Source organism: Malurus melanocephalus, unplaced genomic scaffold, assembly GCF_030028575.1.
Source record: "Malurus melanocephalus ecotype Western Australia unplaced genomic scaffold, MMel_1.1 scaffold_541, whole genome shotgun sequence".
NCBI lineage: Eukaryota > Metazoa > Chordata > Aves > Passeriformes > Maluridae > Malurus > Malurus melanocephalus.
The window spans coordinates 191,548-205,682 of record NW_026623773.1 but is presented as its reverse complement, the minus strand read 5'-3'; the positions used below and the strand labels follow the sequence as shown (position 1 = coordinate 205,682).

The following is a 14,135-nucleotide window of genomic DNA, read 5'->3' as shown; positions in this document are numbered from 1 at the left end:
GGTTCAGCCCGGGTAGGGGCTGTGCTGGGGTGTCCCCAGCAGGGACAGGAGGGTCAGTGTGCCAGGGAGGAGGGAGGAATGCTGATACAGGAGGGAGGAATGCTGATACAGGAGCTCCCCGTCCTGCCGTGGGGCTTTGTTTCGGTGCAAGTGATGGAAAAATGACATTTCCATGGGGTTTTGGTGCCTCTCCGTGGGGATATACCAGCATGGGGGAGCTGGGGTGGGGTATGCTCCCTGCAGCCGCTGGAATTGGGGTGACACGTGGGCTTTAGGGTGATGATAACAGGCGTGTGCSTTCAGAGAACGAGGGAGCTTTGTCAGGCTCTTCCTCCCTTGTTCTAGTAGGAAATAATGCAAACTAAGAACGCAGCGTTTCCGCTTCTCTGCCCTCTTTCATGCTTATAAAAACGGGACTTTGTGGGCTTTAAAAAAGGGTTTATACACCAGGAATCCCTCCCTCCTGGAGAGCAGACACCCCTTGCCAAGTTCCAGCCCGAGGCTGTTCTGGCCTCCTTCAAACCTCCCTAAAAGAGATGCAAAACATCCATCCCCTGCCTGGGACGGGGTTCAACCCCCTGCTGCATCCCAGACAGGCACAAATGTGCAGGGGGGCTTTAACCCCTCCCAGGCAAGCGATTTTTGRGACACAGGGAAGGAATTTTATTCTCCATCACTCAGGGGATGTGGGGTTTAGAGCCCCCCCACCCCGCCTGCTGTGCCCAGGGTTGACAAGGCAGTGAAGGCAGAGTGACAGCAGCCCTGTCCCCCCCTTTCCCTGTCACCGAGCGAGCCCTGGGGCTGAGGATGCTCCTGTCTCCTCCGCTGTCACCTCTGATAAACCCAGGACGGCTTCACAATGGCCTTGATTGCTGCTGCTGCCGTGCCTCACACGTGTAACGAGCTGGGCGGGCTCAGCCCCGCACCTCCGTCCTTCCCGTGGCCCAGGGATGGGGATAGGGATGGGATCGCTGCCCGTGGAAGGGGTCAGGGCTTTGGACTGAGGGCAGGGACAGGCACGGAGCTGGCAGCACTCATCCCTGCWGGAGCATCCCTCCCTGCGCTGATGCTCCTCATCGCTCAGGCTCCTCCTGAGCCACCGTTTGGGACAGCCCCGGCTGAGATTTGTAGGGCAGGAGAGGGGTTGGGGCAGAGCAGTGTTAGGAGTTTTCCAGCTGAGGTTTTTAAATTTATTTTCAGCTCTTTATTTTTCAACTCACCCTGTTGCAAAAATCCTGCATTTCGAAGAGGAAAATTAAAATATGTGGGTATCTTTATACCCAGACATTTGGGATCACCTGCGTTCACTTTGTGGCTCCTGAGCATGCAGCCACATCATTTTTCAAGCTTTTCTGTGCTCCCATAACAGTGAGAAAATCTCTTAGAGGGGAAAAAAAAACCCCAAGATTTTTTGCTTTTGCCACCCTGACCATCAGTGGTGGGACTTTCTGGGAAAKCAGTGAATGTGGCTGGATTTGGAAATGGATCCTGCAGGCTGCATGGGTGACAGCCAGTGGTGTGTGGGTTAGGCTCCTTCAAGAGATGCAAAATCCTCGCCCCTTGCCCAGGATGGGGTTAAAGAACCACCAGAAATGAGTAGGGAATGTTTTAACCTCTTTATYCCGAGACAACAGGACCCCACAGGCTCCTTGCCCCCACTGCTCTCCCTTTGGGAACTCCGAGGGTGGTGTTTGGGGCTCCTCATCGCTCTGAGATCCTGCAGGGCTCCAGGTGGGATGGGAGGTGCTTTTGTGGGGATCTCTGGGATGTGAGTGAGGATTTRGGGCTGGGAACATCCCAGCTCAGGGAGGAGCTAAAGCCAAAACCCCTCTTTAGTTTCATTAGCTCAGAGTCCGAAACATCCCATGTGCAGCCCCATCCTTCACAGTGACAGGAGAGGCTGTGGAGAATGGAGTTATCCAGTTGGTGTGTGGGGGAAAAAACCTGCAAATGCCCCAGGAGGTTTGCCAGACCCTAAGGGATGTTTTGGGGTTTGCCTGGAATGCCCCAAGAATGCAGGCAGGSCTGGGTGCAAGGATGATGCCTTTGGTGCCTGCAAAACAACTCCCAAAACCTCCCAAAACCCTAAGGAATTTGCAGATCTGAGGCTTGGGAGTGGAGTAGAAGACTTTCCCCGGAGCGTGTGAGGAGGTTTATTCCTCCTCACCACCATCCCCGAGGCAGCAGCACCCCAAAATCACCTCAGCACCCCAAAATCACCGCAGCAGCCTCTGGCTATGAGCAGCCACCCCAGGGACCGCGCTGTGGCTCCATCAGCTCGTCAGGCCGCCCACCGCGTGCCACTAATTACACGTTAACGAGCTGCCTTTAATTGCCTGCCTGCAAATGTGCCAAGACAGGCACCACAGAGCCTGGGTACAGCCCCAGCATCCCCAGGATCGCCAGCAGCATCCCGGGATGGGGGAAAAGTGAACCCCAAATTCCAGAAATTTCCCCAGGTTTCCGGGAAAATCCACCTGGCTGAATTTTGGGGCTTTAAGGATTAATTTTGGGTCTCCTGGAAGATCCTYATCCTGATTCTTTCAGACCAGACATTGATTGTCCCAGGGATGTCCCTCCCCTGTCTTCCTGCAGCGTTTTGCTCCAAAGTGAGTTAAAAAATAAAGGTTTTGATGGAGAATGCAGCGGGACAAGGGTTCAGCCCCCACTGCGCAGGGCCGGATGGGGTTCAAACATTTGTGGCCACCTGCAAACTTGCAGGAAACAGCATTTCCTCCTTCTGCAAAAGCTCGGCTGCCCCACAGGAACAAGAGGTTTTGGGGTGCTCAGAAGGAGCCCCGGTGGGGTCAGGGTGATGGGGATGTCTTGAGGGTGCCAGCGCAGGGTGAGTGTCCCCCAGGTTTGGGCTTGTCCCCCAGGTTTGTCCCCAAGATTTGGGCTTGTGGGGCTCAAATGCAGCCGAGGGGATGTTGGTGGGAAAACCCCGTGGCCTTTCTTGCCACACCCCACAGTTGGGGTTTCCGGGGTCTCTGCAGCTGCTGCTGGGAACCCCGGGAGGGGTGAGGGGGGAGCTTCTGCTTTGGGGTCAGCGGGGGGATGAGTGTGCCAGGGCTCTGCTGTCCCACCCCTGCATCCAGAGGGGTCTTGGGGTGTTCCTGCCTCCCTCAGCACCTCTGACGGTCCCCAGGGTGTGGCTGCCCAGCTGGGGTGACATCCACAGGGTGCCAGCAAGGGCTGGGTGTTCCCTGGTGGGGGACAAACCTTTTGGGGTGGCCCTGGAGGTTTCCTTCCCCACGAGGACCTCACGGCTGTGAGCAATGTGGCAGCTCCAGCTTCACGGTGGGACACGGTTTGGGGGGGTCTGACCCCAGGGTGTCCCCTCCATCGGGGGTTTGGGGGACACGCCGCGGTTTTGGGGACAGGGGAAACCCCACCAGYGCGGGGGAGACACCTCAGCCAGAGCCCACCGTGTCCCACTGAGCATCCCTCCCTCTCCCCGGCCCCCCCAGGACGCGGCGGCGATGCTGTGACCTACATTCGCGACAAGGAGGTCCCCAGCCCGCCGCCACCGCCGCCGGGCCATGAAGCGACACAAGTGACGGGGCCGGCGTGCCCGCGGCCATGGCCAGCCCGGCACCATGGCTGCGCTGGACACAAACAGAGCTGACGCGCTGGCGGGGCGAGGACGACGACGAGGAGGAGGAGGAGGAAGAAGACGACGACTTTGAAAGGCGGATGGACGAGGATGGGGTCATCGGCCTGGGGGAGGGGGCCAGGAGCCCACCGTGGGGTGAGTCGTGCCCTCCCTCCTGCCCTAAAGGGGGTGGTCCCAATGTCCCAGGAGCTGCTGGAGCCCGGGGGGSYKSSGGGGCCGGGGACAGCGGCTGKGTCTGGCTGGCGACAGCCCCGCGGTGCCGCTGTTTTGCAGGTGACAGCGAGGAGCCGGAGGAGGGGTCCCCGGCAGAGGAGGGGCGCTGGCAGCCACGGCAGCAGCTGGCCGAGGAGGAGGAGGAGGAGCGGGGCAGCTCCGGGGGGGACAGCGATGGGGAGCCCTACCCCGAGCTCTCCTCCGAGGGCCGCTGGGGCTCGGGCTCCAGCGCCAGCCCCGAGGCGCTGCGGGACGGCCGCGCTCTCTGCCGGCCCCGGGGCTGCAGCACGGACGGGGGRGACACCTCCGGGCTGTCGGACAGCAGCCCTGGCCCTGCCAGCCCGTCCCGCCAGCACCGGGGCTGGGGCCCGGCCGGGAACACCGTCGAGGGGTGCAGGCAGGAGTGGACCCCGAGACGGAGCCTCCCTCTGCCCCTCTCCRCCGATGACCCCAGCCCCGAGCCCGTCCCCGAGCCCCCGACAGCTGGCACAGGGCTGCCAGCCCCCGGCCCCGCTGGCTCGGCACCCTCCGGGGAGCCCCGGGACCCCGGGAATGCCCGCCCAGGGCACGGCAGATCCCGAGTGCCCAAGAAAGCGGCGCCCGCCGTGGTGCCCCCCAAGCCCCGGCAGTCGCGGTCCCTCAGCCCCCGGAGGCGAACGGGGGGCAAGGGGACGAGGGATCCCTCGGGAACGGGCACCGAGGGCACCCGGTACGGCCGAGGGCGGCTCAACCACCCCCTGCCCGACCTGTCCAAGGTGGAGGCGCGGGTGAAGTTCGACCAGAGCTACCGCCCGCCCCGGGGCCGGGTGCTGCCCGCCCGCCCCCGCGGCCCCATCGGCTTCAAATCCCCGGCCGAAATCGTGCGGGAGGTGCTGCTGAGCAGCGGGGAGGGGGTCCCCGCGCAGCCCCCCAGCACGGCCGGGCTGCCGCAGGAGCTCCGGTCCCCCAGACAAGCGACCGCGCTGGTGCAGCAGCTCCAGGTAACGCCCAGCGCCCCCCAGTTCAGCCAGAAAGGGCGTACTGGGAGGGTCTCCGGGGTGGGGAGAGCAGGGGAAATGGGGGTGTCGCTGTCTCGGTGACACCAATGGGGGTTTGGTGCTGGTCACCCCTTTCCAGTCCTGCGTGGAGCTGACGAGGAGCGAGGGACAGGCAGGGATGTGGGCAGTGCTCCGGCTGGGGTGGGATGCTCATGTCCCCCGGGATCCTGGCCAGCCCCCAAAGCCTTTCACCACCGGGATATTTGTCCCCTGGGAGGAGGGGGGCTGTCCCACGCAGAGGAACAGGRGCCACATCTGCACAGATGGGTCGGGTGTTTCTGCCCCCACCTACGGGACCCCCCAGCCCTGCTGTCCCCACACAGGGCCGCCCCCCCTTTACCACCCACCCCGCGGGCACCCCCCGTGCCAGGTGCTGTCACCCACTGCTGTCCCCTCCCCGCAGGACGATTACCACAAGCTGCTGACCAAGTACGCCGAGGCCGAGAACACCATCGACCAGCTGCGCCTGGGCGCCAGGGTGGGTGGGGGGCACGGTGGCTGAGRGGSTCCCCCCACTCTGCTCCCMCYTCCCTGAGATTCCTYGCTGTGTCYTCCTSCCCCGYCCCCCTCCTCTTCCTCCTCCCGGGRAGCTGYGGTTGAGCAATCCCAGCCCAGGGAGGGGGGTTGAGGCACCGCAAAGCCCACAGTGGGTTGGGGACTGCTGTGCCCCCCGCGCCTGGCGGGGTCCCCTCCGTGCCGGGGCGGTGGCCGAGCCGGATTGTCCCCGGAGTGGCGGGACACGTCTGTGACACGGCACGGCCACGGGCGGAAGCGCGTCCCCGTGTCACCCCTGCCACCTCCCGCCCTGTGCCACCACGTGGGTGGGGAAACTGAGGCAGGGCTGTGCCACCCGACCCCGGCATGCGTGTCCCCACCTTCACCCCACCCACCTGCTGTGCCCGTGGGGTGCCCCGGGGCACGGGGGGTGGCTCGAGGTGCAGGCTGGGTGCCCGAACCCGCTCTCCCTGCCCAGGTGAGCCTGTTCTCCGACCCGCCGCAGCCCAGCCGCAGCCTGGCCATGGGAACCGTGGGCACCGGCTGCCGAGTGATGACCCTCAGCATCCCGCAGGCACGGACAGCGGCTCTGGGCATGGCCACAGCCCCGGCCACAGCGCCGGCCACCTCACCAGGTGCAGGTGTGTTGGTCCTTGTCCCCTGCCCGGCCCCAGTTCTGGGGGGATGCCATCCACAGCCCCATCCCCACACTGCTGTCACCGGTGCTGCGGTGTCACCTGTGCTCGTGTCACTCGCAGCTGCAGCCCCGGCACCGTCAGAGCAGGGGAGCTCAGCCCAGCCCCGGTGYCCCCCTCAYCCCGGAGGGGGCTGCCCCACCTGCCCCGGGCTGTGCTGCTGCCCGGGACCCCGGCTGACCCGGGCACTGGAGGGGCAGAGCCGCCGGCTGCAGGCACAGGTAGGGACCGGGGGCATGGGGGGCTGTGGAGGGGGACTTGGGGGGCTGAGGGGCCTGCATGGAGGAGGGATCTTGGGGACAGCTGGTGGGGGCTGTGGGGCTGCACACAGGGGATTTGGGGAGAGTTCTGGGAACCCTGGGAGAGGGGTTACCCGGGGGGGGCTATGGAGAGGGGATTTGGGGGAAGGTTTGGGGCCTGTGGAGAGGAGAATGTTGGGAGGGTGATGGGAGGAACTGAGAAGGGGACTGGGTTGGAGGATTGGGAGAGAAGCTGCAGGGGGAGCTGTGGGGTGGGGCAGTGTTGTGGGATGCTGGGGAGGAGGCTGCGGTGGGGAGAAGTCTCTGGGGATGCTTCATGGGGGAGCAGCTGGGGAGGAGCTGTGGGATGGGGGCTGCGGCAGGGCAGGGCTCAGCCCGTGYGACCCCGGCCAGGTGGAATCCTTCGAGAGCTGGATGCGTGCGGGGACCCCCACGSCCTCGGAACAGCTCCAGGTGCGTCAGCCCCTGCCCGGACCCCAGCCCRGGGGGGCGGCAGGACCGGGGGGTGCCGGTGCCCGGTGCCCGGTGGGCAGGCTCGGACCCCCGCCCTTGTGCCGCAGAGGATGAGGATGCTGAAGGACGCGCAGGATGCCCTGGAGCGGGAATACCTTCGGGGCCGGCAGCTGCTGCCGGGGGCTGCGGGGGGGTTTGACCCTGACCGGTACGTGCTCGACCCCTCCCCAGAGCCCCGCAGAGCCCCGCGGGTCGCTGTCCCCTCCCCGCGCTCATGGCTGCTCTCTTGCAGGGCGGTGGAAGGGGAGATTTACCGCCTGGGGCTGCGCCTGGAGGGGCTGAAGGAGCGGCTGGAGCCGGGGGGCAGGCGGCAGCCCCTCTCTCAGCCCCTCCCGCAGCCCCTCCCGCAGCCCCCACCGCAACCCCGCTGCCCCCCAGCCCCGTCCCCACCGCCGGCCGCCCACTCCCCGGCCCCCGAGGTGAGCTGGGGTGCAAAGGCTCCCACCCCACTGTGGTTGTGGGGGTTTCCTCTCTCACGCCCTTCGCTGTGCCCAGCAGAGCCCTGCGCTGGTGGAGGCTCCCMGGGGGACAGCGGGGGACAGCGAAGGGGTGGCGGGGSYGCTGCCCTGGCCCCTCTGGCACAAGCAGCGCCAAGTGGAGGAGGATTTCGGGGAGCTGCTGGAGCAGTGAGTGCGCTGGCAGCGGGGCAGGGGGACACGGGCACGGAGCAWGTCCCCAACCCCCTCCCCGCTGCTGCCCGCGGGTCCCCCAGGTACCAACAGTTGAAGTCGTTGCCGGAGTCGCTGAGCCTGGAGCGGCTGAGCCTGGCGGGGAGCGGGTCCCAAGAGGAGGTGGACGCACCCCCAGCAGGGGACGGTGGCCTCAGCGAGGTCCCCTGCAGGACACGGTCAYTCGAGGAGGGGGCCGAGCTCCAGACCCTGCCCTTGTAAGTGCTGCGGGAGGATCTCCGGGCAGGGCGAGCCGGAGGTTTGACTCCAGGTCTCCAGTTTTACCTCAGAGTTAACGGATCCAGGGGAGAGCTGGGCCAGGATGTTTCTCCACATTTGGGGTCGCTCTAACCCACCATTCCTGCTCCACCCCGTCCCCACAGGCACCTCCTGGAGAGAAGAGCTGCGACACTTCCCCCCAAAGGCCCCCCWAACCTGGGGGACACACGGGGCCATCCATCCCCTGCCGCTGCTGAGGAGCCACCGGCGGCTGCCACCCCCTCCCTGGGGGTCCCCGGGCCACCGCGGGTGTCCCTGTCCCGCCGCAGCAGTGGCACGGGCAGCGCTGCCACCCAGCACGGGCTCCGCAAGGTGAGTCCCTGGGGCTGTGCGTGCCCCCCTGCGGGTCCCGGGGTGCCGGGCACCGACCCCGCTGTCCCTGGTGTCTGCAGGAGCAGCGYATCGTGTCCCCGGAGACCGACAGCGGCTTCGTGGGCTCGGAGGCCAGCAGAGTGTCCCCTCCCGTGCACACCCCCGAGCACCACGGCCCCGGCGCTGGGTATGGCCCTTCAGAATCCGCCTCTGGCCGCGGGATTTGGGGTGTGGAGGGGGAGCAGGGATGGAGGGAGAGGCGTGGAGGGTGTGGGGAGTAGGGAGGGGATGCTGGGGGGTTGCAGGGTGCCCWTGGCCAGGGCTGAGCCCTGTCCCTTCCCCAGGACTCCGGGCTTGCTGGGACCGTCCATCCCCCTCCCCATCGCCATCCCCACTGCCCTCCGCACCCCACGGAAGAGAGAGACCACCCCGCTGCCCTCCGAGACAGCGCTGCTGGGCATCTACCCCCCGAGAGGGCAGGGGGGCGCGGGGGGACCCCGGCTGCCCCCCAGCAGCCCCTCCCAGAGCAGCTCCCCCCCTCGCTGGGCCGAGAGCGCGGGCAGCGAGGCAGGGCCGGACCCCGAYGGTGACAGCGGTGAGTGCACAGGGCTTGGGGTGCCCTGAGAGAGAGATCTGGGGGGCCCTGGCTCTGTGGTTGATGGGGTTCCCAGACCTCCTTGTGCTGCTGGCCTGGSTGTGTCCCCATCTCTGCCCTGAGCTCGGCTCACCGTGCTGCCGTTCCTCCCCAGCTCACACGGACTCGGAGGCGGGTGACAGGAGCTGTGCCAGCACCGGTGGCCACCCCGCGGCCATGGCCAGGAGCCCAACCAGCCCCCTGCCATCCCCCGAAACGCCATCCCCCACCCTCCTGTCCCCCGAGCTGCCGTCCCTGGAGCCGGCTCCCTGTGACCTGCTGGGCTCCCGCCTGGAGCGCGAGTGAGTGTCCGTGTCCCCACCGCCCCAAACCGGGCCCGGGTGACACAGAGACCCCCCCTTCCCCCAAAGGCACCCACGTGGTGGCTGAGACTGAACCCCAACCCAGCCCAGCCCAGGCTTGGTTTTGGGGAGCTGCTGGGGAATGGGGGAGCCCCCCAGGACACCCCATCCCGTTGGGGTCCGTGCTGGGTGACCCCCCTGACGGGGACATGTGTCCTGGGACAGCCAGGCCATCCGGGCGCTGCAGGACGAGGTGTGGCGGCTGCGGCGGCGGCTGGAGGAGAGCCTGCGCCGCTCCCGGAGCTATCCCGAGGGAAGAGCCGCTCCCCGCGCCGCCCCGGCCGGCCGGCAGCCGCTGGCCAGCGGACCATCGTCCCCCCAGGACGCGCCACCCTCGGGGTAGGTGGCAGGAGGGACCTGGGGCTGTGGGGGCAGCGTGGGGACAGTCCCAGCCTCAGCCTGTCCCCGGCTCTGCTGTGACCGGGTTTGGCTCGGGGGCACTGCCACCTGGGGGTGGAGGGGACAGGGAGGGGTCGGGGTGGTGACAAAATCTCTGTCCCCTCCGCAGGGACCCGGGCCCGCCGGTGCGAGGCAGAGTGGCCCCTGGGGTCACAGCCACGAGGAGGGAGAGGTCGGCATCGCTGCCACGGGACAGACCGGAGCTGGAGCTCGGTAAGGGCCACCCCACCGGGTGGGGACAGAGGGGACAGGCTCCTCCCTGCACGCCTCTTCCCCTCCCCAATGGAGCAGCGCGTTCCGGGGCTGCAGGACCGTGGGGCCGGGTCCCGGTGGTCCCGTGGGATGTTCTGGAATTGCAGGACCGTGGGGCCGGGTCCCGGTGGTTCCATGTGATGTTTAGGAATTGCAGGACCGTGGGGCCGGCTCCCGGTGGTCCCGTGGGGTGTTCTGGGGCTGCAGGACCGTGGGGCTGGGTCCCGGTGGTCCCATGGACCCCTCAGTGCTCATCCCCGAGTGGATCCTGCAGGTCCGGAGCTCGGCCCCAGCAGATCCCACCCCTCTTCCCTGAGCTCCACCGCAGCCTCCGAGTCTGACCCCGCACCCGCCGCGCCCCGGGCGCCCCCTCCCCTTCGGAAGCACCTGGGGACACCCCCGGGGACGGTGACATTTCGGGGACAGTGCACAGGTGGGTGCTGCTGACGGGGGTGGCAGGGGCTGAGGGTCGCTGGGGCCGTGCTCACGCTGGGTCTTGGCAGGGACACGGTACCAGGTGGGGACATCACGTGCCACCCCGGCACCCCGAGAGGAGCCGGGCACCCCGGGGTGTCCCCGATGTCACAGGGGCAGGACRGCATCGGGTAAGTGGCTCCAGCTCCTCTGGCCTTCCCTAACAGCTGATAATGACTTTAATTAATTACCTGGAGAGGCTCGGGGAGGGGACAACCAGCCCATCCCTCATGGCCCGAGGCTGTCCCCAAGGGGACCAACCTGAGCAGCTCTGGGGGTGCTTTGACCTCATGGCTCTGTCACCTCTGTCCCCACGTGGGCAGAAATCCCTGGGATCCCCTGGGTGCCACAGCAGCAGTGCCACTTGTCCCCACCCCTGTCCCAGGTGCCAGTGCAGAGACCCCTCCCATCCCATCAGCCCCCCCAAACTCTCTCAGCTCTTCCCAAATGCCCTGTGGGGTCTGCATGGGACATTCCCGCTCTCCTCTCTCCACAGCTGGATTCGGGGGGCAGCCCCAGCACAGCACCCCCAGGAGAGCATCCTGCCCCAGCTGCCGGGCACCCCTGGGCCCCCCTGCACCGGGCAGCAGGGACAGAGCCACACACGGTGAGTGACCAGGGTGACACATGGCACAGCTCACCCCTGCGTAGGAGCCGGGCTGGGGGGACAGGGAACAACCTCAGCCCCTGGCACTGCTTGGGGACAGAAGTGACAGCCAGTGGTGCCAGGGGGCACAGGGGGTGGTGTCACCTGGGGCTGCCACTCGATGGGAGCCCCTGGGGACACCTAACCCCSCTGGGGACATCTAACCCCGCTGGGGACATGTCACCACCTTCCTCCCCACAGCAGAGCGTGGCCCTGGTGGCACCTGTCCCCCAGGCCCCAGTGCTGGAGCCGAGAAGCCGGAGCCACCCGGAATTTGGTACCTGGCAGCTGCTCCTGCTGCCACCGCTGCCACCGTCTGCCTGGCACCCGTCCCCCTCGTGCCTTACGTGCCCTCCGTGCTGTAAGGATGCCCTGGGTCCGGGAGGGGGCTCAGGGGGGGTCAGCATCCCTCAGGGGTGTGGGGTGAACCCGCCAGGGGCTGTCCCCACCACGGGGGATTGGCCAGGGGAATGGGGTGACAGGGGAATGGGGTGACAGGGCTACTGCTCCTTTGGGGAAGGGTCTGTGTGTGCTGCTGGGGGTGGAGGAGATGGGGCAGGGGATGAAAATGAGGGGTAGTGGGGGCACAGAGCACTGGAGGGGCACAGCCACTGAGCCCGTGTCCTTTGTCCTTCCCAGCTACTGCTCGCCAGCAGTTCCTACCTCAGCCCCAGCCCCAGCCGGGGTCCCCATCGCTGTCACCCGGCGGGCAGAGCGTCCCCCCCGGCCCCGGGGCCACCACCGCTGCCTGAGCCTGGACCTGGAGGAGCTGGAGGAGCTCAACTGGTCACTGGGCCGGGCCGTGGAGGCTGCCCAGAGCGTCCGGCTGACCACGACCCGCATGAGCCGGGCACTGGCCGCAGAGCTGGGCCGGCCRCGGGGTCTGCGCGGCTCCTGCCTCTTCTGAGAGCCCTCCSTGCCACGGCAGYGAGAGGAGGAGGAGGATGGGCYCCCCTCAGCATCCCTGCACCGGCTGCTCCCTGCCAAACCTGGGGCCAGCAGGGCTGGAGCCATCTCCAGGCTCCTGCCCTGGCTGCCATCCCTTCCTGCTTGCAGTGTTTGTCCGTCTGTCTGTCCCTTTGCAGCACACCCCGAGCTGCAGGAGGGGCAAGGTGTGGGTAGGATCCTCCTGGGACCTCCAGCACCGTCCCCTGGGACCAAGGAGGTGGCCCCATGTCCCCCCCTGGGGTAGTGACCACCCCAACCCAAGCACTTCTGGGGATGCTCTGACCTTGTGCAGGCCCTGCATAGGTTGAGCCCCCCTTGGCAGCTGTGTTTACCTCTGTGCCTGCGTGGGCAGAAACCCCTGGAATTCCCTGGAATTCTCTGGATTTTCCTGGAATTCCCTGAAATTCTCTGGATTTCCCTGGAGTTCTCTGGAATTCCCTGGAATTCCCTGGCATTCCCTATTCCACCCCTTTCCCAGCCTTTGGGCCTCCTCGAGGTCTCAACCCCTGCGCCCTCTGCCCTTGGACTTGAACCCAGCAGGATCCTCCCTGGGAAAACTCCATTTTTCTGTGGTTTTCATGTGAATTTTTTAGGTAGTAAGCAGCTGAACCACTCCTTTGAGCGCTGACTGATCTGTGATGTGTGTGTGTGTGATATATATGGATCTATAAATGGATATATCTGGATATAGACATATCTATATATTAAATTACAGATCTATATCTAGAGAGACAGATATATAAATCTGTGTATATACAGATTTATGTCTGCTCCTATAGATATATCTTTATATAGATACATATATATRAATATATTCTGGTTTGCATTTCCAGCACAACCTTTAGGGCATTTTTGGGATTTTTTTCTGGACATCCCTGGAGGTGGCCGCTCACAGCATCATCCAGGCAGCAAATAAAAGGGAGGAATTGAGGTTTTTTTCCCTGGAATTCCCAGGGAATTTTGGGCTGGTGGAGAATTCACCCAGTGAGCCCGAAGCAGCTGTGGGGTCTGTCCCTCCCAGCTGAGTTCCTCATGAGGAAATGCCTGATGTTTTTAGGGAATTGGGTATGGTCAGAGCAGCTTTTCCTGGGATGGGCCCAGCCCAATCCCCTGCTCCATCCCCGGCCTGTGTTTTTCTGTAGGACCTACCTGAAGTGCCAGTGTCAAATGTATTTATTTCTGTTTTGATTTGCTGTACAAACACCCACATTTGAGGGTGGGATCAGTGAGGAACTCGGGACTGGAGCTTTTCAAGCTGTTCTTGAGCCTGATCCTGACACAAGCCTAGAGGGGCTGGGAATGGGGCTGCCCCCCCTGCTGCCCTTTTGGGGTGGTTTTGGGGAATTTTGGAGAGCTTTGGGGGATTTTAAAGAGGCCTGGGGGATTTTAAAGAGATTTTTTTGTGTCTCTGCTGGCCTCTGCTCATGCCCCAAGCTGGAAGCTGTGACCCACTCCCAGCCTAGCCAGGCTGTGATGGGAGCATGTGGAAAGTGTGTTAATTATCCCAAACGCAGTAGCCGGGACCAAATGATGTTTTTTTTCCCTTTATCCCCTATTTTTTAACGCCCTGCAGAGCCACCGAGGTGGTATTTTGTACAAAGAAACCTATTTTTGAAGGAAATAAACGCGGTTGGATGACTCGTGTGCTGATTTTCCTTTCCAGAGCCGCTCTTACGGGGGAGTTTTGGCATCACCACACCAGGTCCCTCCCTTGGGGTCGGGTGGAATATTTTCCCATGCCTTTTYCCCGTTTTCCTGGCCCTGAGGGAGCAGCAGAGCACAGCCCCAGTTGCACTAGGGATGGAGATCGCTTTTATTTAGTCACTCGAGTGCTTTAGTACAGAAGAACAGATATACAGAGATGATACATGTTTGTGCTTCAACACTTTCAAACATTTAGATTCCAGTAATTTCAAGGTAAACAAGTTCCAAGACAGACTAGATTATTTTTTTTTAAAGTTTTCCTTTTTGATAAATTATTTTTTATATAAATAACTGTAACAGAAAAAAAAAATAATAATAATAATGTCCAACATACAAGATCCTGAAGCATTTGCATTGCTAAACCAAGAAGGAACAGAAACGGGCTGGGAGACCGAGGGGGAACCAACAAATATCAGTGCAATGATACAGCCTTTGCCCTAAAAATATATATTTAACTTTATGGGCAAGGAGCAGACAGGGAGGGAAGGGAAATAAGGGAGGGGCTAACCACCAACGAGGCAAGAAAGAGCAATTTTGGGGAAGGAAAAGAGAGGGGGTCATCACAGCCTTCAGGGGGAAGAGAACAAAACCATAGACCCCAAAATATTGCAGTGCATCTAATGGCGAG

General features: G+C 63.8%; 1 protein-coding gene across 1 annotated transcript; it reads left to right on the top strand.

The window, feature by feature from the left end:
* Positions 1-3,345: 3,345 nt before the first annotated feature.
* On the top strand, positions 3,346-13,434 carry AKNA (AT-hook transcription factor). The gene is made up of 21 exons (XM_057381920.1): positions 3,346-3,751; positions 3,890-4,809; positions 5,270-5,344; positions 5,840-6,002; positions 6,120-6,277; positions 6,710-6,769; positions 6,877-6,977; positions 7,062-7,248; positions 7,328-7,455; positions 7,542-7,715; positions 7,881-8,088; positions 8,169-8,275; positions 8,433-8,683; positions 8,838-9,024; positions 9,250-9,423; positions 9,593-9,696; positions 10,010-10,168; positions 10,239-10,340; positions 10,706-10,816; positions 11,057-11,216; positions 11,495-13,434. Exons 1-21 carry the CDS (start codon positions 3,583-3,585, stop codon positions 11,760-11,762), a joined length of 3,966 nt encoding a protein of 1,321 aa, XP_057237903.1. The 5' UTR covers positions 3,346-3,582; the 3' UTR covers positions 11,763-13,434.
* Positions 13,435-14,135: the final 701 nt, after the last annotated feature.